Raw genomic sequence first — 21,643 nt, 5'->3', positions numbered from 1 at the left:
ATATTGAGAAAAGTAGGAAAGTAAAACTGTGGGACCCCGTCTATGCTAACTATTGGATAATCTGGACCCTCAGTGACATTTAAAGTGAATCTAAAAGATTTCTTTTCCTACTGCTTATGTGAAAAATCATTGTCAAGAACTATAAAGGGGAGGCTGGGGATGTAGCTCAGTTGGTAGAGTGCTTGCCTCACATGCACAAGGCACCACACACACATACACACACACACACACACACAAAAAAAAAAAAACTATAAAAATAATCCTTCCTTTTCAGGGAAAAGAAGGTGCATTTATGGTTAGAAATTCCAGCCAGGCGGGAATGTACACGGTGTCCTTATTTAGTAAGGCTGTGAAGTAAGTATGATATAGATTTATTTCTCTTATCCTCCTGCATATGTTCTTTGAATAGGCTGATCACTTTGTCACATTTTAAGGTAAGACACCATCTATAAATTCTGAAATTTGGGGTCAAAGTATTTTTATTGAATGTGACCATTTGTAGTTGTCTTTTTTTAATTTAAATATTTTTTAGTTGAAGAAGGACCTTTATTTTGTTTATTTGTATGTGGTGCTGAGAATCAAACCCAATGCCTCACATAGAGTGCAAGCACTCTACCACTGAGCCACCACCCCAGCCCTGTTGTTGTCTTTTTACCCCCACTTTCTTTTTTTTTATTGTTGGTTGTTCAAAACATTACATAGTTTTTTACCCCCACTTTCAAGAGACTGTTTTCTGGGTGACCTCCTCCCTCCCACCCTAGACAATGGCAGAGTGCCCAGAGAACAACATGCCTCAGTAAATATTTATTAAAAGACTCAGAGGTGGTGACTGAATTAGAACAAATTATATTTCATGTGTCTATAATGATGTCAAAATAAATTATATTGTCATGTATAACTAAAAAGAACCAATTAAAAAAAAAAAAGAGGTTCATGGGTGATTGCCTTTAGGTCAGGCCTAAGCTTAGAAAGAAAAAAATACACAATGGCAGCCCCACACTCTCAGCTCTAGCCACCTGCTGAGCTCAGAAAGCTACCCCAGTGTTCAGTTTTAAGTAAGCTTTTCTAATGAGGATCGAATCCAGTGCCTCATGAATGCTAGGTAAGCGCTCTACCTCTGAGCCACAACCCCAACCCATGTGTAGGATCTTTTTTTAACAGCTGAATTGAATGACCATTGGCCTCGGTGCTTTTCCTAGGTGCTCTACTCCACAGTGCTTACCTGTGTATTTATGATAATAAAGTGATAAAAAGTATTTTGAGAATTTTTTTTTTTACAGAGTACTTATGTCCAATTGAGATAATAGGGTGTATCCTGAGTGACCACGTGGCGTTTTCCAATGCCAGAAGTCATATCCACAGTGTAGCTCCTATACTAGGATGCACACAGATGTCAACTAAAACCAATGCAGCTAGTTAGAAGTGGGAGAAGACTGTGTTTACTGAGTGACCTCTGTGGCCCTCTGGCCTGGCAGTTTGGGCCAAATCTAATATCAGATGTTCTCCTAATCAAGCTTCTGAACTCCAGATTCATTTTTGAAGGGGGCCAGGTAGACAAATTAGCAAATAGATAAGAAATCAAATGAAAATAATCATGATCCATGAATATAGAAGCCTTCCTTTATGAAACCTTGTCAGTGCACTTGAGGGAATTTCACACTGACACCAAGACCAGATTAGCCACTTGCAACAAAAAGGAGCACCCTTTTCTCCTTTTTATAATTGCAATTTTAAATAGGTTGGCATTCTAGCAGCAATAACTCATTAACTGCTTCTTGTGGGTCACACACACACACACACACACACACACACACAACCTCATCCAACACTAGACAACAACTAGAGGAAGTAGCTAGCAAGTGTTAGAACCAGATTAACAGCCTGGTACTTGACCACAATGCCATACTCTAAAATCTAAGACAATCATATTATTCCTGATTAGCCTAAATCAATGTGCATCAATTATCTATGATTTCTAAAAGGAGAGAAAAAGAAAAAAATGTTTTATATAGAAAAGGTACTGGGATTGTAGCTCAGTGGTAGATCACTTGCCTCGTAAGCATTGGGCACTGGGTTCAATCCTCAGCACCACATATAAATAAAATAAAGGTATTGTATCCGCCTACAACTAAAAATTAATAACAACAAAAAAGAATCAGGGCTTGTTGGATAAGGATGACTGTTAGTCTTTCCTCCCTTCAGTCCATCAGAGCAGAATAAATATATATATATATATAAAAGAAAAGGTATTAGTTTATATGAGGAATTAAAGGACATCTCCACCCACTCCATCCTATGTGTCTTACTCCCAAAATAATCTCCCATCCATGCTCTGGGGTGAAAAGACCCACAACCTAATCATCTTTGTCTCCCAGATTTTCATTTCTATTATTATCCTGAAAGAGAATTTATGCTCAGAAATGACCCTAAAGAACTGCAAGGCTCTTAATGATCAAAGAAATATTCTATTTTTATATTTACTATGGGAAGAACAGTCTGGAAAGTTGGAATTTAATTAGTCATGAATTTTGTATGTGTACAAAGGATACATTGAGTTCAGAGAGCAGCCCTCTTCCATAATTACTGTCATGGATACCTTTGGAAAAACACCAGATGTCAGGACTGAGAAACCCACCCTGACTTCCTCTCCAAAATTTGCAAATGCATCCAAAATAATTATTTAACCACCATTTAATCAAGCCTCAATTGTTTGTTTGAAGTGTTGTAACAATCTTTTTTCCTTACTAGTGATAAAAAAGGAACTGTCAAACATTACCATGTGCATACAAATGCTGAAAATAAATTATACCTGGCAGAAAACTACTGTTTTGATTCCATACCAAAGCTTATTCATTATCATCAACACAATTCAGCAGGTAATTTATCTTGTATGGGTCCTTGTGGATAAATATCAATTTTCTTGGATACTACTGATCCTCCTAATACTCTTAATTATATAAGGAACCAAGAATGCAGGGGAAAATGCAACCCTTTGTCTACTATCTTTCACTTATACTTCTTGAAGTATAACAGGATACATGCCATAATGCCGGCAAGAATAAAGTTGAGGGTCGTGTGTAGTGGCGCACGCCTGTAATCCCAGCAGCTCAGGAGGCTGAGGCAGGAGGATCGTGAGTTCAAAGCCAGCCTCAGCAACTTGGCGAGGTGCTAAACAACTCAGTGAGACTCTGTCTCTAATAAAATACAAAACTGGTCTGGGGATGTGGCTCAGTGGTTGAGTGCCCCTGAGTTCAATCTCTGGTACTGCCCCCCCAAAAAAAAGAATAAAGTTGAGTGATTTGAGTGACTTAGAAGGATAAATTCTGTTTATAGAAATATTCGTTGATTTTTGTTCCTTCCTATGGTAGTAAGTTGATTGTAAAATTCAAATATTAAGGAAATACGCATCATAGATAATCCCCATGAACAAATTAGTTTCAATTATGGCAGATGTTTTTAAATGCTTACAAACACTTTTATTGATCATAAATATAAATCATATGTATAAACATTGCATTTTTACAGATATAAGATCATTTTCCATGTATTAAGCTTGTATTCATTCTTCACTATGTCTTTCTTTGTAAACACATGTAGCTTATTTTGTTCTATTTAACAGCTTCATAGAATTCTATTGTAGAGTTACCCTATACTTTATTCACATAGCCCTCTATTGATCACCAGTTGGATCATGTCCTATATTTGCACATTCCAATGGATATTTCATTGCACGGAGGTCTCATACTCTTAGTTGACTGCTTCTATAGCCAATTCCTAGAAGTGGAATTTACAAGACAAAGGCTAAGAATATTTAAAGCTTGGAAATTGTTGAATGCTTTTCAGGAATGTAAAATCCCACTAACAATTTCTCTTTCATCTTCCCCAACATTGGGTACTATTATTCATTTATAATTTTGCCTAATGGACTGGAGATTAAATATAAATAAGATGGAATGTGTATGTGTGTGTGTGTGTGTGTATGTGTGTGTGTATCCCCTCTGTTTTCTAGAATAGTACCACTTAAGGATAGTGACTAGGAAATTTCCAACTATAAGTGCATAAAAATAAACCATGGGCTCAGCATTGGATTTGTGTTGCTGCATCTGACTTGGTTATTATTTGCAATTTTCTTTTATCCAAATTTCTTATTTCAACTTGTAGTACCTCAAAAGTATCTTTTGAGAAAGGTATTATGTGAACAGACATCTTTAAATGAATGATTCCACCTATAGGATACACAAGAAACTTTATAGGGGATAGGAAGAAGAGATTAAAATGTTTATTTAGAGTTTTTTTTAAGTCTCACTTTCTTAAGTTTTCTATTAATGTATTGTATGATTCACAGATGAGTGGATAAAGAAAATGTGGTAGATAAGCTGGGTGTGGTGGTTTATGCCTGTAATCCCAGTGACTTGGGAGGCTAAGGCAGGAGAATTTCGAGTTCAAAGCCAGCCTCTGCAAAAACGAGGCCCTAAGCAACTCAGTGAGACCCTGTCTCTAAATAAAATACAAAATAGGGCTGAGGATGTGGCTCAGTGGTTGAGTGCCCCTGAGTTCAATCCCCAGTACCAAAAACAAAAACAAACCCAATAAATAAAAAACAACAACAAATGCCCAGAAAAAGGAAGAAAAATGAACTTGGAAAACACCCCAAATTTGAAAGAAGAATTGTTTACATTTTTGAATGGGTTCTTTCAAAGCACTGTAAAAATTATAATGATTTTAACCAAGCTTTACCATAATGCTATGTAAATTTAGTAGCAGGCTTAATTTGGTAATAGGTTTATTTTTTTTTTAAAAAGACAGGTGGTTTATTTTTTTAATGTATACCCTTCCATATCATTGAAATGTTTGCCAAATGAATGTGTTGTTTGTACACATATTTAAGTGTAGGACTATAAGGAGACAGCAAAATAAAAATAGAAAAAATTTTAAAGTGAAAGATTCCATCAAGCTACTAATTTCGACAGATTTTTTAAAAATCACATTAAGCGATTTACTCTTTTTTGTTTTGGATTTAACCTAGTTAGGTCAAGCAAATTAATACAATTACAAGATGAACATAGTCAGAACAGATTCTCTTTCTGCATCTCAACTACTCTGGAGAGAGAATAATTATAAACTAACGCTATGTGAAGTGATATAATATGTGCAATGATATGATGCTATTTCATTGCAGGCATGATTACAAGGCTCCGCCACCCTGTGTCAACCAAGGCCAACAAGGTCCCAGTCTCTGTGTCCCTGGGAAGTGGTATGGATACACCTTTTGGCTCTTAAATTTCATTTCCCACCATTTTTGGTTGAAGCATAAATAGTTAACTAACTGGAAAAATGACGGAAGACAGGAAGGAAGGTCCTGTTCAGATTGTTCCAGGGAGGGCTTTAGCTCTGGAGATTGAGATTTCTTCTTCTTCTTCTTCTTCTTCTTCTTCTTCTTCTCCTTCTCCTTCTCCTTCTCCTTCTCCTTCTTCTTCTTCTTCTTCTAAAGTTGTTGATAGACATTTATTTATTTATTTGTTTATTTATTTATTTATATGCGATTCTGAGACTTGAACCCAGTGCCTCACACATGCCAGGTGAGTGTGCTACTGCTGAGCCACAGCTTCAGCCCCTTGAGTCATTTCTTTTCATTCTATCCACCCAACTGAAATCTGTACTCTCCCCAGCAATACCCAAAAGATTATCAAATTTTTCCTCTTATTTGATCCTACCATTATTCTCTAGCACCCCATTGCCTGTCCTTTTACCTAGCTTCTGGGCCCATTCCATGGAGCTAGCCCTCACCTTAGTGTTTTGGATAATAACATCCACCTAGACTACAGTTTCATTAACAAAATTTAACAATATTTTACCAACCTAAGGGCATCAAACACATTTTGACACTGATTTCTCCAAGATGCTTCTGGTTGGTAGTATTTTACTCTAGGTCTTTTTTTTTTTTTTTTTTTTGATACTGGGGATTGAACCCAGGGGTGCTTAGCTGCTGAGGCACATCCCCAGCCCTTTTTATTTTGAGACAGGGTCTGACTGAATTGCAGAGGCTGACCTTGAACTTTTGATCCTCCTGCCTTAGCCTCCTGAGCTACTAAAATTAAACTTTCTTATTGGTAATTGCAGCTGCTTTAAGAACAGTGTTTTCCTGAACAGTGTTATGTGTGTCATAAGACCGCATCATTAAAGATTTTTTTTTTGAGTTACTGACTTAAATTTAAAAGTTTTGGCCAGGTGTGGTGGTGTTTACCTGTAATCCCAGCAGCTCAGCAGCTTGTCAACATGCTGAGGCAGGAGAATGAAGAGTTCAAAGCCAGCCTCAGCAATTTAGTGAGGCCTTAAGCAACTTAATAAGACTCTGTCTCAAAGTACAAAAAGGGCAAGTTTTGTTGTTCTTCATATGTCAATATAAAAATCTCACTAAGGAGGAAATCACTTAGGAAGCTGTTGGTCCCAAAGCCTTCTGTACTCATCCTCAAGAGTGTCTGTCTTGCCTTCTTAGGAATCTGGGAACTGAAAAGAGAAGAGATCACCCTGTTGAAGGAGCTGGGAAGTGGCCAGTTTGGTGTGGTCCAGCTGGGCAAGTGGAAGGGACAGTATGACGTTGCCGTTAAGATGATCAAGGAGGGCTCCATGTCAGAAGATGAATTCTTTCAGGAGGCCCAGACCATGATGTGAGTTTCTCCTAAGGAATGACATTTTGGCTTTCATCACAGGAGGGCATTAGTACTCATGAGCCTGTCCCTAATATATGTAAGGCCTGAGCAAGTGTCCTCATGTCATAGAAATATTTAGAAGTTACAAGTTGAGCTAACAAACTTAAATAACAGTTTGTGCTGTTACTATTACTTTGACACATCATAACAGTTTGAACAACCTGATTTGAATTCAGAATTCTGACTCTACAGTGTGACCAGCCTTTGGTCCTCCAAACTCCACCCTTGCCCTTTCTCCTCCCATCCACAGGTAATTCAAGCAGACAGCATTCAGCCCAGGCTCCCTCCTGTCTCCAGAAACAACCATCTATTAGCTACTGATCTTAACTAGAGGTAGCAAGGTTCGCCCTTGAAGGGATAGACCCAAGGAGTGTTCTGGAAGAAGCCTCAGGACTATATGGACAAGGGGGTCCAGAGTCCCGGCACCCCAAGAGTGGCTAAGAAAGGGATATACAGGCTGTGCAGGAAGGTCTCCTTCACACTGTGGCCTTTCTGACCCTTGAGGAGGTGCATGGTGGGATGAGGGAGAGAGTGGTGCTACTACCCAGGACTAAGACGACACTGTAAAGTAATGCGCTATCACCAATATCCTTTTCCTTCTTGATACCTTCAATACAGTCTGGTAAAATTCCCTTCTCACCCTACTGTTTTTCTTTCCTGATAAATGAAGATTTCCTTCCTATTGAATCTAGATTCCAAGCATAATCCTCAGTTCTTAGCAACACATCTCATCACTCGTGTGTGTGTGTGTGTGTGTGTGTGATGTACATAATTCACCCTCTTCTTGTCAACATGGTGAATCAGACTTTGTAAGGTAACCAATCCTCCAGGTTTACCTGGGACTTCCCTGGACGTACCACTGAAAGTTCTGTATCTCAGAAACCCCTCAGTCCCAGGCAAACCAGTGCAACTGATCCCTCTACTTTGGAGGAACCAAGTATCAGGGTATGAAAACATTATTATAGTAGGGGTTTTGTCAAAGATAATTGAAATTGCAAATCCTAGCCTATTTCAGATTAAAAGCATATTTAAACTTTGTACTGACAATCCTTCTTTTTCAGGGCATCTGGAAAATGGAGTAGAGCACTGAACTTTGAAAATCTATTCTTTCCAGGAAACTCAACCATCCCAAGCTGGTTAAATTCTATGGAGTATGTTCAAAGAAATATCCCATATACATAGTGACTGAATATATAACTAACGGCTGTTTGCTCAATTATCTGAAGAGTCATGGAAAAGGACTAGAACCCTCCCAGCTCTTAGAAATGTGCTATGATGTCTGTGAAGGCATGGCTTTCTTGGAGAGTCACCAATTCATACACCGGGACTTGGTAAGCTAAGCCACTGGAAGCTCGAAGAATGGAAAGGAAGTGTCCACCTCCAGGGATGGGCCACTCGGAAGGATAGCAAGGAGGGCATCATCTCTTTTACTTTGCTTACTTGTAACTTGTATAAGCACATAACACTTTTGTAATAAAAATCATGACTTTAGAGCTGAGCATGTTGGTGCACGCCTATAATCCAGGCAACTTGGGAGACTGAGGCAGTAGGATTGCAAGTTGGAGGCCAACCTCAGCAACTTACTAAGGCCCAAGGCAATTTAGAACTTAATGAGACCCTGTCTCAAAATAAAAAATGAAAAGGGCTGGGAATGTAGCTCAGTGGTTAAGCACCCCTGGGTTCAATCCCTGATGTAAAAAAAAAAAGGAAATGAAATTTGTGGATCCTTGGGTTGGGATGGGAATGGAATGGAGAGCATTGTGGGTGGCATTACCTGAGGTCTATTTTTAGAGATGTTCTTGTGGTGCATACAAACAAGCCATGCCCATCAGGCCAGTGTATTCATTCTATAAGTCACTGGTGCAGTGTTTATATGACTTCAAAATATTTGTTAAAGTTCAGTATCCAGTGGTAGAAAGAGCACCTAGAAATTTGTCCTCTCTCCTTGGTAAGCTAATGTTGTGTGTTAAATATATACTTTCATATTGTTTGATAAGAATGGGTGCTGGGTGAAAATTCTTATGGGAAACACATTTGTATTTTGAAAAAATTGAAAATTGCAAGGAGAAAAAAAGACAACTTCAAAGTATTTGGAGCCTGGGATAGTGGTGCATGCCTGTAATCCCAGTGGCTCAGGAGGCTGAGGCAGGAGGATCACAAGTTCAAAGCCAGCCTCAGGAACAGCAAAGCATGAAGCAACTCAGTGAGACCCTATCTCTAAATAAAATACAAAAAAGGGCTGGTGATGTGGCTCAGTGGTCGAGTGCCCCTGAGCTTACTCCCCAGTACCCCCACAAAAAAGCATTTGGGGTTATTATAGGCAATATTAGATTTTGCCTAGAATTCTGCTGCAGCAGAAAAAAAGTGATTCTGATATCAGGAAATTCTTGGGCACTTTTATCACTCAGAGATTTGTTTTTCCTCCAAAGGCTGCTCGGAACTGCCTGGTGGACAGTGACCTGTCTGTGAAAGTCTCTGATTTTGGAATGACAAGGTAAGCCAATAATCAGCTTTTTTTTTTTTCCTGATGTTTGATATTACAGTAGAGATTTCTAACATATTTTGCTGTGTAGCATTCTTATCAATTATATTCAATTTTTTGACTTCTGAAATTTTCATTCTCTTATTTTGTCTAGTTGATTCATTTTGTTTGTGTACTAGGGTTTCTTTTTATTTTTTTAAATTTTTTTTAGATGTATGGACCTTTATTTTATTCATTTATTTATATGTGATGCTGAGAATCGAACCCAGCGCCTCACACATGCTAGCCAAGTGTTCTGCCACTGAGCCACAGCCTCAGTCCCTGTATTAGGGTTGTTTTTTTTTTTTTGTGAGCAAATACATGGTATTCCTTCTGCTAATTATATAAATAATATGCATATATTATAATAAATATAGCATTAGTATGTAAAGTAAAAAATAGAGTCTACCCCAAGTCCTCCCGACCATTTCAGCAATTTAACAAGGCCCTAAACAACTCAGTGAGACCCTGTTTCAAAATAAAAAATAAAAAGGGCTGGGGATGTGGCTCAGTGGTTAAGCTCTCCTGAGTTCAATATGTAATACCAGAAAAAAGATCAGAAAATACAAGCAAAAATATACCTTTTGTGTTTTGCTATTTTCAAAGTTACATTTTCTAAATATTTGCAAATCATGAGAAGCCTTTAATTAAACTGACACATGGAAAGGAAAGCAAAAGATCCAGAAAACCAGGGCATTCAGCTAAGATTCTGGATGCCCTTCACCAGCCTATTCTACCACACAGGCAATAGTGGCCAGCAGAGGTTGTTTTAGTCAGCTTTTTTGCAGCTGCGACTAAAAGGTCCAACCAGAACAATTATAAAGGAGAAAAAGTTTGTTTATGGACTCACAGTTTCAGAGGTCTCAATGCATAGACAGCAGGCTCCATTCCTTCGGGGAGAACATCATGGCGGAAGAGTGTGGCAGAGGGAAGCAGCTCACGTGATGATCAGGAAGCAGAGAGCAAGACTCCACTCTCCAAATACAAGATATATACCCTATAGCCATGCCCCCAATGCCCCACCTCCTCCAGCCACACTCCACCTGCCTCCAGTCACCACTCAGTTAATCCCATCAGGCATCGATTCACGGATTGGGTTAAGGCTCTCACAATCAGATCATTTCTCCTCTGAACCTTCTTACATTGTCTCACATGTGAGCTCTTGGGGGATACCACATCTATACCATAACAGAGGTCTTCCCATTTTGCATCACCATGTACTTAATGTCTGTGTTGATGTTTCTCCCTAGGTATGTTCTTGATGACCAGTATGTGAGCTCAGTAGGAACAAAGTTTCCAGTCAAGTGGTCAGCCCCAGAGGTGTTTCACTACTTCAAATACAGCAGCAAGTCAGACGTATGGGCATTCGGTAAGGAAGTGGCCACACAGGACCTGGCCCTGTTTCAAAAGCTGGCTTCCACAACAGGAAACCACAAGCGCAACAACATCCATTTTAAAGAGGCCATTTTACAAAATTATACATATGGCTTGAGACAAGCAAGAAATTGAAGAAGATGACTTACCTTCTTAGGTCGGGTGTTAGGATGTCCTGTGCACATCGCATAATTTACATCCTGCTTATATTTTTTTCATAAAGTCAAAGGGGATAAAAACTCTTCCAATGAAGATTTCAAACAGTTTTTAAAGGAGTCATTAAAAACTAAATCTGAGTTTGCTTAAAATCCAGAAAGTTGAAAGACTTAAGATGGAGTCATTTTCTGTATGAAAGTAACTGATAACTATTCCCTTCTGAATAGACCAATTCTTTGGGCATCCCTAATGGAAGCATCAGACATGACTCAGCACTTTCTTCAGCTTGGTATTAGCTTTTCATCACTATAACATATATCTCACATAAATCAACTTATAAAGAGGATAGGTTTGTTTTGGCTCACAGTCTTGGAGGTTCTAGTCCATGATCAATTGGCTTCATTGCTTTTGGGCCTGTGGTGAGGCAGCACATGGTGGAGCAAAGCTGCTCACCTCATAGCCAGGAAGCAAAAAAAGAGAAGAAGAGGGGCTAGAGTTATGGCTCAGTGGTAGAGCACTTGCCTGTCATGTGAGAGGCACTGGGTTCGATTCTCAGCAACACATATAAACAAATAAATAAATAAATATCCATCAATAACTAATAAAACAAATTAAGGAAAAAAAAAAAGAGAAGAAGAGGAGGAGCAGGGGACCCACTAGCCCCTTTAAGGGCACACTCCCAAGAACCTAAAGACCTTCCACTAAGCCCCACCTTTTAAAGTGTCCACACCTCCCAATAGCATCAACCTGGGGACCAAGCCTTTGACATATGGTCTTTGGAGGACATCAAGACCCAAACAAGAGCAAGTTCAGTCCTCATTTCAAGTAGTCTCCTTTCCTTGTTAAAATTCATAGTTTAGATTGGGGGCAGGAAAAAAAACAGGTGACCTATTTCTGTAAATAAAGGGTTTTTTGGTTGTTGTTATTGTTGTACCAGAGATTGAACCCAGGGGCACTTAATCACTGAGCCACTTCCCCAGACCTTTTTAAAAAATATTTTTATTTACAGACAGGGTGTCACTAAGTTGCTTAGGGCCTTGCTAAATTGTTGAGGCTGGCCTTGAACTCACAATCCTCTTGCCTCAGCTTCCTAAACCACTGGGATTTCAGGTGTGTACCACTATGCCCACCTATAAATAAAGTTTTATTGGTACACAGCCATGGTCATTTAATTCCACATTGTCTGTGACTGATTTTATGCTACAACAGCAGAGGAGAGTAGTTGCCACAGAGGCCACATGACTCAACAAAGCTTAAAATGTTTATTAGGCAGCCCTTTACATAAGAATTTCGTTAAATCCTATTTTATTAAAATATCTAAATTAAAATTTAGTGGTAGAGTGCTTGCCTGGAATGTTCAAGGACCTGGCTTCAATCCCTAGCACTGCAAAAAAAAAAAAAAAAAAAAAAAAAAAGGTAAAGGTAATTAGGAAAGGGAATCAATTCTTGTGACTCTATAAATTTTGAGTTTTTTTTTTTAATGTGATGAGAATGTCAACACTGTTTTCAATCACTGTCAGATGGGGTCCAGGATAAGTAATCTAAATTATCATAAAATTATAAAACATATTAAATATGACAGACCTATTTCATGCCTGTCTTAGTTCATAAGTGCAATTTGACTTACTGCTTAACACTTGCAAGATGGTCCCCCAAAAGAAACATTTCATTAGTCATTTATTTTTCTATGAGACACAGTTTTTCTTTTGGGGGGAGGTACTGGGAACTGAACCCAGGATGCTCAAGCACTGAGTCATGTCCCCAGCCCAATTTTAATTTTTTATTTTGAGACAAGGTCTTGCTAAGTTGCCTAGGGCCTTGCTAAGTTGCTGAGGCCATTCTTGAATTCATAATCCTCCTGCCTTAGCCTCCTAAGTTGTTGGGTATGTGATAACATTTTTAAAAATAACTCTTCCCTTTGGATATTTGGCATTATTCATTGGAAAAAAAATCCAATATACACAGAAAAGAAAAATCATGAAGCTAGCATTTTGCTGAATAGTTAATGTCATTTTTGTATTGATTAAATTTTGTACCTTGTTGTCAAAATTAGTTTCAATATCCACACATCAGTTGATATGTCTAATGAATGATATCTTAAAAATCAGCACTATCATTTAATAGTTTTAACTTGGTTTTGGCCAAAACTCAGCCTATCCAGCCTGAATATTCACTTTTTGCAATAAAACTTGGCTCTAGATATTTCCTGGCTGCTTACAAACAATAATCCATTCTTCATTTTTTTCCCCAGTGTGGATATACAAAATGAATCAGGGCCTCTGAAAGCAGTTCCCAAAGAGAAGCCCCACTGATTTTTTTTAGCAGTGATGTTAACCTTGAAATAAATGTTTAGACTTCCAAAGAGAAGGTTGTGAGGGAGCAGCACTCTCCTGGATAGTTGTTTTAGAATGTGTTTTTTTTCTTTTCTTTTTTTTTTTTTTAAAGAGGAGTCACACTGGGCATGTGATTCAGTGGTTTAGCACCCCTGGGTTCAATTCCTGGTACCAAAAAAAGAGTCACAACAACTTAAAAGATTGCTTTATTTATACATATCTTACCAAAAAAATGTGTAACCTTGAAATAAAAAAAGAGTATCTCAGTTATGGCTTTAGAAAAATTTTCTTCTGGTTTTCCAAGATTTTGAATTTGGCAGAATGTTGAAATTCTCTGTCCTTAGACAGAACAGCACTATTCAGACAGCACTTAAAATGTCCTGGAAGACTTTCAAGTATATTGCATGCCATGTCCTACTGAATCTTCATGGCAAGTACATGTGGTATAAATACTCTTTTATATGCAGGGAAACTGAGGCTGGGAGCGACTAAGGAATCTACCCAGCCTATAAGTGGCAGAACTTGGCTTAAAAGTTCTGACAGAGCCGGATGATGGTGGCTCACTCCTTTAATCCCAGTGGCTCTGGAGGCTGAGGCGGTAGGATAGCAAGTTCAAGACCAGCCTCAGCAATTAGCAAGGCCCTAAGTTACTTAATAAGACTCTGTCTCAAAATGAAAAATAAAAAAGGTTTGGGGATGTGGCTCAGTGGTTAAGGACCCCTGGGTTTAATCCCTGGTATCAAAAAAAAAAAAAAAAAAAAAAAGTTCTGAGTGATTTCAAATGCCACCCTCTTGGCCATCATGACCAGAACTCGGTTTCTTAATGTGGAGTCCACATGCCCTGAAGGATTGTGAACACCCTGAAATTGAACACAAAAATGCTGAAGGGAAAGGCAGTGGCAAGAGAAGGGGAACATCATCAATGATTTTATCTTTTTTAATTGTTTTGGTATCAGGGATTGAACTAGGGGGCACTCAACCACTGAGTCACATCCCTAGCCCTATTTTGTATTTTCTTTAGAGACAGGGTCTCCCTGAGTTGCTTAGGGCCTTGCTTAGTTGCTGAGGCTGGCTTTGAACTCTTGATTCTCCTGCCTCAGCCTCCTGAGCCGCTGGGATTACAGGTGTGTGCCACTGTGCTTGGCTGATTTTATCTTTAATTCCTCTGAAAGGTAATTCGTGCAATGAAGTTGTTGCACATAACCATCACAGCAGAGAAAGAGAGGGTGAGGACTTCAATTGATTACTCATAAAGGTTGGGGCCGGGGCTCCCTACACAGGTTGTTGTCACTGTGAGCAGAATGAGGCCCCAGCTGCCTGCCTGGAAAGGCCCAAGAACCTTGGCCCCAAGTGGCCTCCTCTGCACTGCCCTTGCCATTCAATCTCATGGGATGGAGGAAGAGACCTTGGGCTCCAGAAATGAAGGCACAGTCCCACCCTCCATGCCTGCCCTTTTCCCTAGGACTCACTCCCAGGGATCCCTGGCTCTGATCATGGCCTTCTATACCTGGATGTGAAGCTAATTCACACTCTGTGCCTTCTCATGTTGACTCTTTGTTTTTTTGGTCTTGTTTTGTTTTTGTCTGTTGACCACCCCTTGGGTGTGGTGCAGGGATCCTGATGTGGGAGGTGTTCAGCCTGGGGAAGCAGCCCTATGACTTGTATGACAACTCCCAGGTGGTTGTGAAGGTCTCCCAGGGCCATAGGCTCTACCAGCCACAACTGGCGTCGGACACCATCTACCAGATCATGTACAGCTGCTGGCATGAGGCAAGTACACCCCGAGTGCATCCAGGGTGGTTGCTGTATCACCACTGGGACAAAATTTTTTCAGGGAAAGCACTTGCTAGATAGAGAAGAGGTGGAAATGGCCCCTGGCTTCTGTCTTCAAACGGTTGAGATCTAAACAAATTGTCAGTTCAGGTGCTGACAATTTACTGAAAGACTTGTGTCCAGCACTATACTATGAACTTTATAAATTTTTTTTTAAAGTTTTTTTGGGCGGTACTGGGGATTGAACACAGGGGCATTCGATACTGAGCCACATCCCCAGCCCTATTTTGTATTTAGAGACAGGGTCTCACTGAGTTGCTGAGCGCGTCACCACTGCTCCAAACATAGTGCTTGGTGCATGGCTGCTTTGCAATTATATGTGCAATAATAATAACAAACAGAAAGTGCTGACTATATACCAGGTACTGTTCTAAGGACTCAATAGTAATTTACCCAATCCATACAATAATCCTTTGAGGAAAGTACTATTTTACAGTGGAGCACAGAGATGTTAGGAGGCTTGCAACTACTGAGTGATTATATCCTATAACAATATTTTATCACATATCCTTAAATGCTTTCCTAGAACTTGGGCACTTTGTAGTTCCCCACCCTACGCCACTTGGACTAATACGTAAGTTTCCCCTACCCTTTCCTACCCCAAAATTATAGTCCAAGAGTCTCAGGCTGCACTAAAGGGTCAGACCACTCACAACCAGGCTGACTTACTGCTGTCACCTGTCTGAAGAAGAAGAGCAGAAAAGGGTTTTTCAGACGAAGTTGGGCACCTCCTGGGCCTCCCAACTCTAGCTCCTGGGAATATGACTGGCCCATCAGATAGACAGGGGCCCTAAATAGGGAGGAACTGCCTGCTTCTCATGGTTGGTCCATGAAACTATGAGTTATGACAGAATCTATGAAGAGGATTGCACAGAGACAATACCCAGTTAAAGATTCTGCATATGGTGAGTAGAGTTTAGAGATTTGGGTTCCCCCTCTTTTTAAATATTTTACTTTGCAACTTTCAAATCATAAAAAGATTAAAGAACATTCAAATATTTCATTAGATTCTGATTTATCCTTCTGGGAATTCCTTGTGCAAAAAATGGCTGTATGTTTCTCTTTTTTTCTTACAAAGAAGTAGCATATGCATTATTCTTCACAGGGGTTGCCCTGCTAGCAATGGAGGTGAATATCTGTTTCTGTCACCAATGGAGATCGTTATCAGCTTTCAAATTTTTGTTAATCTGATGATGAAAAATGGCATTTTAGTATAGCTTTAATATGTATATCTTTAATTATGAATGAGGTTGAGCCTCTTTTCTTATATTTAAGGGTCATTTTTATATCTTTCTTTTTTAAATTTATTTTTTTAGCTTTAGGTGGACACAATATCTTTATTTTATTTTTATGTGGTGCTGAGGATTGAACCCAGCACCTCACACATGCCAGGCGAGCGCGCTACTACTTGAGCCTTATCCCCAGACCCTCATTTATATATCTTTCTGAGACCTATAATTCCCTTTTTTTTTCTATCAGGTGTTAATAATTTCTTTATATATCAGGCATATTAATTTTTGTCTGAGATATAAGCTGTATTTTCAAATATTTCCTCTCAGTTTTTCAGCTATATTTTGATTTAAGTGTTTTTGTTTGTTTGTTTTGGCCATGCAAACATCTTTTTAAATATAGCTGAATATATCAATATTTGCTTTTATTGCTTCTGGAAATTAAGTCATAGTCATATAGCCTCTCCCACACCCAAATTATAATGGAATTCGCTCAGATTTTCCTCTAATACTTTTCATTATTTTTTATTTAAGTCTCTGATCTAGTTTGTGTTTGTTATGCTATACAGTATGAAGTATGGCTCCAAGTGGATTGTTTTAAATGTTTATTCAGTTATGGGAAGCACTATTTATCAAAAGACCATCTTATCTCCAGAGATGAGATACCATCTTAATTGTAGTGAAATGCCACCCTAATGTTACTCTAAATTTACATATATATATTTGGATTTATTTCAGGACTTCCTCTTCTGTTCTTTGTTCTCTCATTCATGTGGTAGCACCACATTGTTTTAAATATCTAGAGACTGGACAATGTTTTAATACTGAGTAGGCTAACACACCACCCCTCCCCACATTAATCACCTTTTTCTATAGTTCCCTAGCCATTTTGCATATTTTAACAATCTATGAACCAAAGAATCAATTTGTTTAGCTTGAAACAAACTCTTTCATATTTGTTAGGAGACTGTATTTCATTTGAGAAACTTGACATCTTTATAATACCGACATGACTCATTCTAGAACGTATGTATTTTTCAGCAGTGTTTTAAAGCTTTCCTCATTGGGGAGGGGAAGTACATTTTTAAGTATTTCATTTTGATGATGTTGCTATTAGAAATCGAGTTTTCTCAGGGGCTGGGGTTGGGGCTCAGCAGTAGAGTGCTCACCTAGCATGTGTGAAGTGCTGGGTTTGATCCTCAGCACCACATAAAAATAAGTAAATAAAAAATAAAGGTATTGTGTCCAACTACAACTAAAACAAAATATTTTAAAAAAAAGAAATAGAGTTTTCTGTGATATCTTTTAACTGGTCATTGTAGGTATATGTGAAGGTTATTGATTTTGTATCTTAATTTTATATCCTGCTCTCCTGGTACATTCCTTTATCACTTGAGTTGGTTCTATCATTGATCCTCTTGGGTTTTCCAGGCACACAATTATGTCTATGCGAAAAATAATAATTTTCCTTTTTCAATTTATGAGGCTGTAGTTTTTTTTTTTTTTTTAACTAGGGATTGAACCAGGGGTATTCAACCACAAAGCTACATCCCCAGCTCTTTTTTACATTTTATTTAGAGACAGGGTGTCCCTGAATTGCTTAGGGCCTTATTAAGTTGCTGAGGCTGACTTTGAACTTGCAATTCTCCTGCCTCAGCCTCCTGAGCCATTGGGATTATCGGCCTTTAAGTGTTTTCACATTCTAATATCTTCAACATGATGTTCAGAGTGATGGATATAGCAGGCCCCTTGCCTTGTTCCTTACCAGAAATATCTATGGCTTTCACATTTCAAAAGTTATTAGCTTTAGGACTTAAGTATAAATATTTGATTTTTAAAAATTTTTAATTATAACTTTCACTATCTAAAACACTGGATATTTCTTTAATTTAGCTTCCAGAAAAGCGACCCACATTTCAGCAACTCCTATCTTCCATCGAACCACTTCGGGAAAAAGACAAGCCTTGAAGAAGAAATTAGAAGTGCTGATGAGAATGAATGTAAATATTGGCCAACATTTTCATTCTTTAAAAGGAAATTAGCAGGACTGGGACTGGGGCTCAGTGGTAGAGCGCTTGCCTAGCATGTGTGAGGCACTGGGTTAGATCCTCAGCACCATATAAAATGAATAAATAAAACAAAGATATTGTGTCCATCTACAACTAAAAAATATTGAACAGAAGAAAAGTAGCAAGTCCCAATGTAATTTAGCTAGTTCTTAATAGCATTCTGCATGCTGTTTGTCTGTTCATATTATCTAGAAATGAATAAGATAGGAAATAAAAAATTTCCTTGAAATGTAGGTCAAATTAGTAATTTCCTTTATGCTGCTTTTATTGTAACACTTCCCAGTCTGTAGCAGAAGTACATTTTCATATTGCAATATGGAGAGAGTGTGTAGCATGTGTCAGGATTGGGTAGAATTGAAAAATTATTTGTTAGATACTTGTTCTTTTCTTTCTGTTGTCATTATGATAATTAAATATACTATCAGGTGCAGAAATGTGGACATTTGCCTTTGTAAGTCAGTGGTCTCAAACTTTAGCATGCATGAGAATTAAATTAAATTTTTAAATGGAGAGTTTATTAAACACAGATTTCTAGGAACAGCCCCAGAGATTCGGATAGAGCAGGCCCGAGTGCAGCCTGTAAATCTGTATGTTTTCACAAGCTCCCAGACATTGCTAATGCTGTCATTTGAATTACCCGAGTGCACCTCATTTTGTGGTGGGGCATTGTTTTGTGGTCCATGATTCAATCCAAATGGTACAACTATCATCTGATATCCAGATTAGAATACCGATTGTTTACCTCATGTATACATATATAAAACTAAAGTTAAATAATATTATTCAACAATATATTAAACGTGTTTCACATAGAGCAAATTTTAAAAGATGCTAAGGTACAATTTGATATCTTTTTCCTTAACCTTAGCCTTAACCTTGACTATGATCAATCACAACTCAGTGAAACCAGGGTCTTTTTCTAAAATGGATGTTTTTGAATCATTTTACATTCTTGAATTTGGAGCTTTGGGGCTTTTGGCTTGTTTGACAGCTGAAGTTTCAATTTCAGTCTTGGATCTTAACACAAAGATGCAGAAGTACTATTTTAGCTTCAAGAAGCTAAAATATAAGGCTATTATAAAGGGTATTTCTTAATTTTAGAATGTTTATGGGAGTGTCCTACTTTGCAATCTGCTGCTGACTCCATTAGGGTTGTTTTTGTTATTTTTTTTTACTTATTTAAGGACCTTTATTTTATTCATTTATTTATATGCAGTGCTGAGAATCAAACCCAGTGCCTTACACATATCAGGTAAGTTCTCCATCACTGAGTCACAACCCCAGCTCTAGGTTTTTTTTTTTTAGTATCTTTTGGAATATTTCATTGTCTTTTCTGTATTATCAAGAAGGGAGAAAGAAATGCTATACGGGGCACTATTTAAAAAAGCAAAAAACTCCAATTAAACCCTACTGTTATTTTTCAGATAAAAATTAATACTCTCCCTTAAGAGACATCCTGTTTACTCCCTCACCCACCAGATAGCTCAAATGTTCTCTCTTACTTATTCATTTATTGACATTTAATTAATGATTCCTTTATTTCAACAGAAAATTTACATTTGAGGCTGGGGCTGGGGCTCAGTGGTAGAGTGCTTGCCTAGCATGTGTGAGGCATTGCGTTCAATCCTCAGCACCACATAAAAATAAACAAATAAAATAAAGGCATGCTGTCTATCAGTGAATAAAAATTTTTTTTAAAAAAAGAAAATTAAGGCCAGGTGCATGCCTGTAATCCCAGTGGCTCAGGAGGTGGAGGCAGGAGGATCACGAGTTCAGCCTCAGCAATTTAGCGAGGTGCTTAGCAACACAGTGAGACCCTGTCTCTAATAAAATACAAAATAGGGCTGGGGATGTGGCTCAGTGGTTGAGTGCCCCTGAGCTCAATCCCCCCCAAAAAGAAAATTAACATTTGATCATCATCTATTTTGAATAGAGGTACACAAATCTCAATATATAATGAAATGTACTTTAAAAATAATCACCATGTCATTTATACATTCATTCATTAATTCTTTTATTTTGTAATTGCTGTGTGCCCCATTCTTTCCTACCCACAGGAAGAGAAGGAACAAGTGACACAATCCTTCCTTCTCTATGAGCCTGCAGACCAGTGGGAACCTGCATCACAGACCGTTAATCTTTGTTTTTGGTCTCCCTCTTGATTGTTTTCCTTTATTGTCCTTATTTTTGTCTATTTGATCTTTTAAAAAATAATCTGCTTTATAACAAAAGTAGTACATGCTTGTTGCAAAATTCAAACAATACAGAATTGTTTACTATGAAAAGAGAATAAAGCTTTGCTTAGAAACCTGACTCCTGAAACCAAGTCAAGCAAGAATTTAAGGTACCACTAGAGGCTTACCAGAAAATAAGTCCAAGAGGAGCAAAACAAACAAACAATAAAACAAAAAAACCCCCCAAAACCCCAAAAAACAAACAAACAAACAAAAAACAAAAAAACTTCATATATTTAAAAAATGCATAATGACTTTTAAAATGTGGTTTAATTGTGTTTTGTGATGATATGCAGCATTCATGGTTATAATTTTAAACAGAAGTCTGCCCACATTCTCAGGGGAGTAAAGAAAAAGGCACAGACTTCTTTGTTAAGAAACTTTCCCAAAGGGCAAGCCAGAGAGCAACTTCAGAGAAGAGATTTTCTAGATGAAGTCCAAAAGTCTTGCTGAGCTATTTCTGATCTGCTAAAAGTGAAATGCAAAGTCAAGAGAGTCTAGCAAAATCCATATCATATCTGCTTGAATTAAGAGAAAGATTCTAACATAGTAGACTTATAAATTTGAGTTTCTCAATTTTGATTCTGACTCTGACTCTTAAGTGAATGAGGAGAGATTGGACCTAAGGCCCCATCTTTACTTAATGGGGAAAGCATGACTTTCAAATGAGGGAGAATAATTCATTGACAGACATCAGGGGAGAGGAAGGTAGCATCTGCCCTTTTTGCTTTGATTACTTTTCTACCAACCCCATCCCATAAAAAATAATTAAATTCCTAGGAAGTAAACACTTAGTGAATGTCTTCTGATTCTATAAACAGATGTTCCTTCTGTCTCTGAACTCCATGATGGCTTGTTCACATTCATAATTTCATTTAACCCTTGCTTCCTTAGTCAGCAAAGTTTGCCTGGAAAAGGCCCTGTGAGATGGGCAAGGTGGTGCATTCCTGTAATCCCAGCAACTCAGGAGGCTGAGGCAGGAGGATCACAAGTTTCAGACCAGCCTCAGTAGTTTAGTGAGGGCTTAGCAATTTAGAGAGATCCTGTCTCAAAAAAAAAAAAATTTTTTTTTTTAAAGGGCTGAGAATATGGCTCAGTGGTAAAACAGCCCTAGGTCCAATCCTCAGTACCCCCCCCCCCAAAAAAAATAAACAAGGCTTTGTGAACTGTACCATCTCCGAGTC

At 38.2% G+C, this 21,643-nt stretch overlaps 1 protein-coding gene across 1 annotated transcript in view; it reads left to right on the top strand.

Moving 5' to 3' along the window:
* The window catches only part of Bmx (BMX non-receptor tyrosine kinase), a 46,024-nt gene extending 25,491 nt beyond the window's left edge, over positions 1-20,533 (top strand). Inside the window, exons 11-20 of the mRNA XM_026396738.1 lie at positions 275-354; positions 2,749-2,876; positions 5,180-5,254; positions 6,497-6,668; positions 7,825-8,041; positions 9,140-9,204; positions 10,482-10,600; positions 14,707-14,864; positions 18,050-18,156; positions 20,283-20,533. Of these exons, the coding sequence (XP_026252523.1) occupies positions 275-354; positions 2,749-2,876; positions 5,180-5,254; positions 6,497-6,668; positions 7,825-8,041; positions 9,140-9,204; positions 10,482-10,600; positions 14,707-14,864; positions 18,050-18,124 (1,089 nt within the window). The 3' untranslated portion in view covers positions 18,125-18,156; positions 20,283-20,533. The remainder of the gene's footprint in view (positions 1-274; positions 355-2,748; positions 2,877-5,179; positions 5,255-6,496; positions 6,669-7,824; positions 8,042-9,139; positions 9,205-10,481; positions 10,601-14,706; positions 14,865-18,049; positions 18,157-20,282) is intronic.
* Positions 20,534-21,643: the final 1,110 nt, after the last annotated feature.

The sequence above is a fragment of the Urocitellus parryii genome, chromosome X (genome assembly GCF_045843805.1).
Source record: "Urocitellus parryii isolate mUroPar1 chromosome X, mUroPar1.hap1, whole genome shotgun sequence".
NCBI lineage: Eukaryota > Metazoa > Chordata > Mammalia > Rodentia > Sciuridae > Urocitellus > Urocitellus parryii.
Note: the sequence above shows the minus strand (reverse complement) of the source record. Positions and strands in the feature narration are given on the sequence as shown.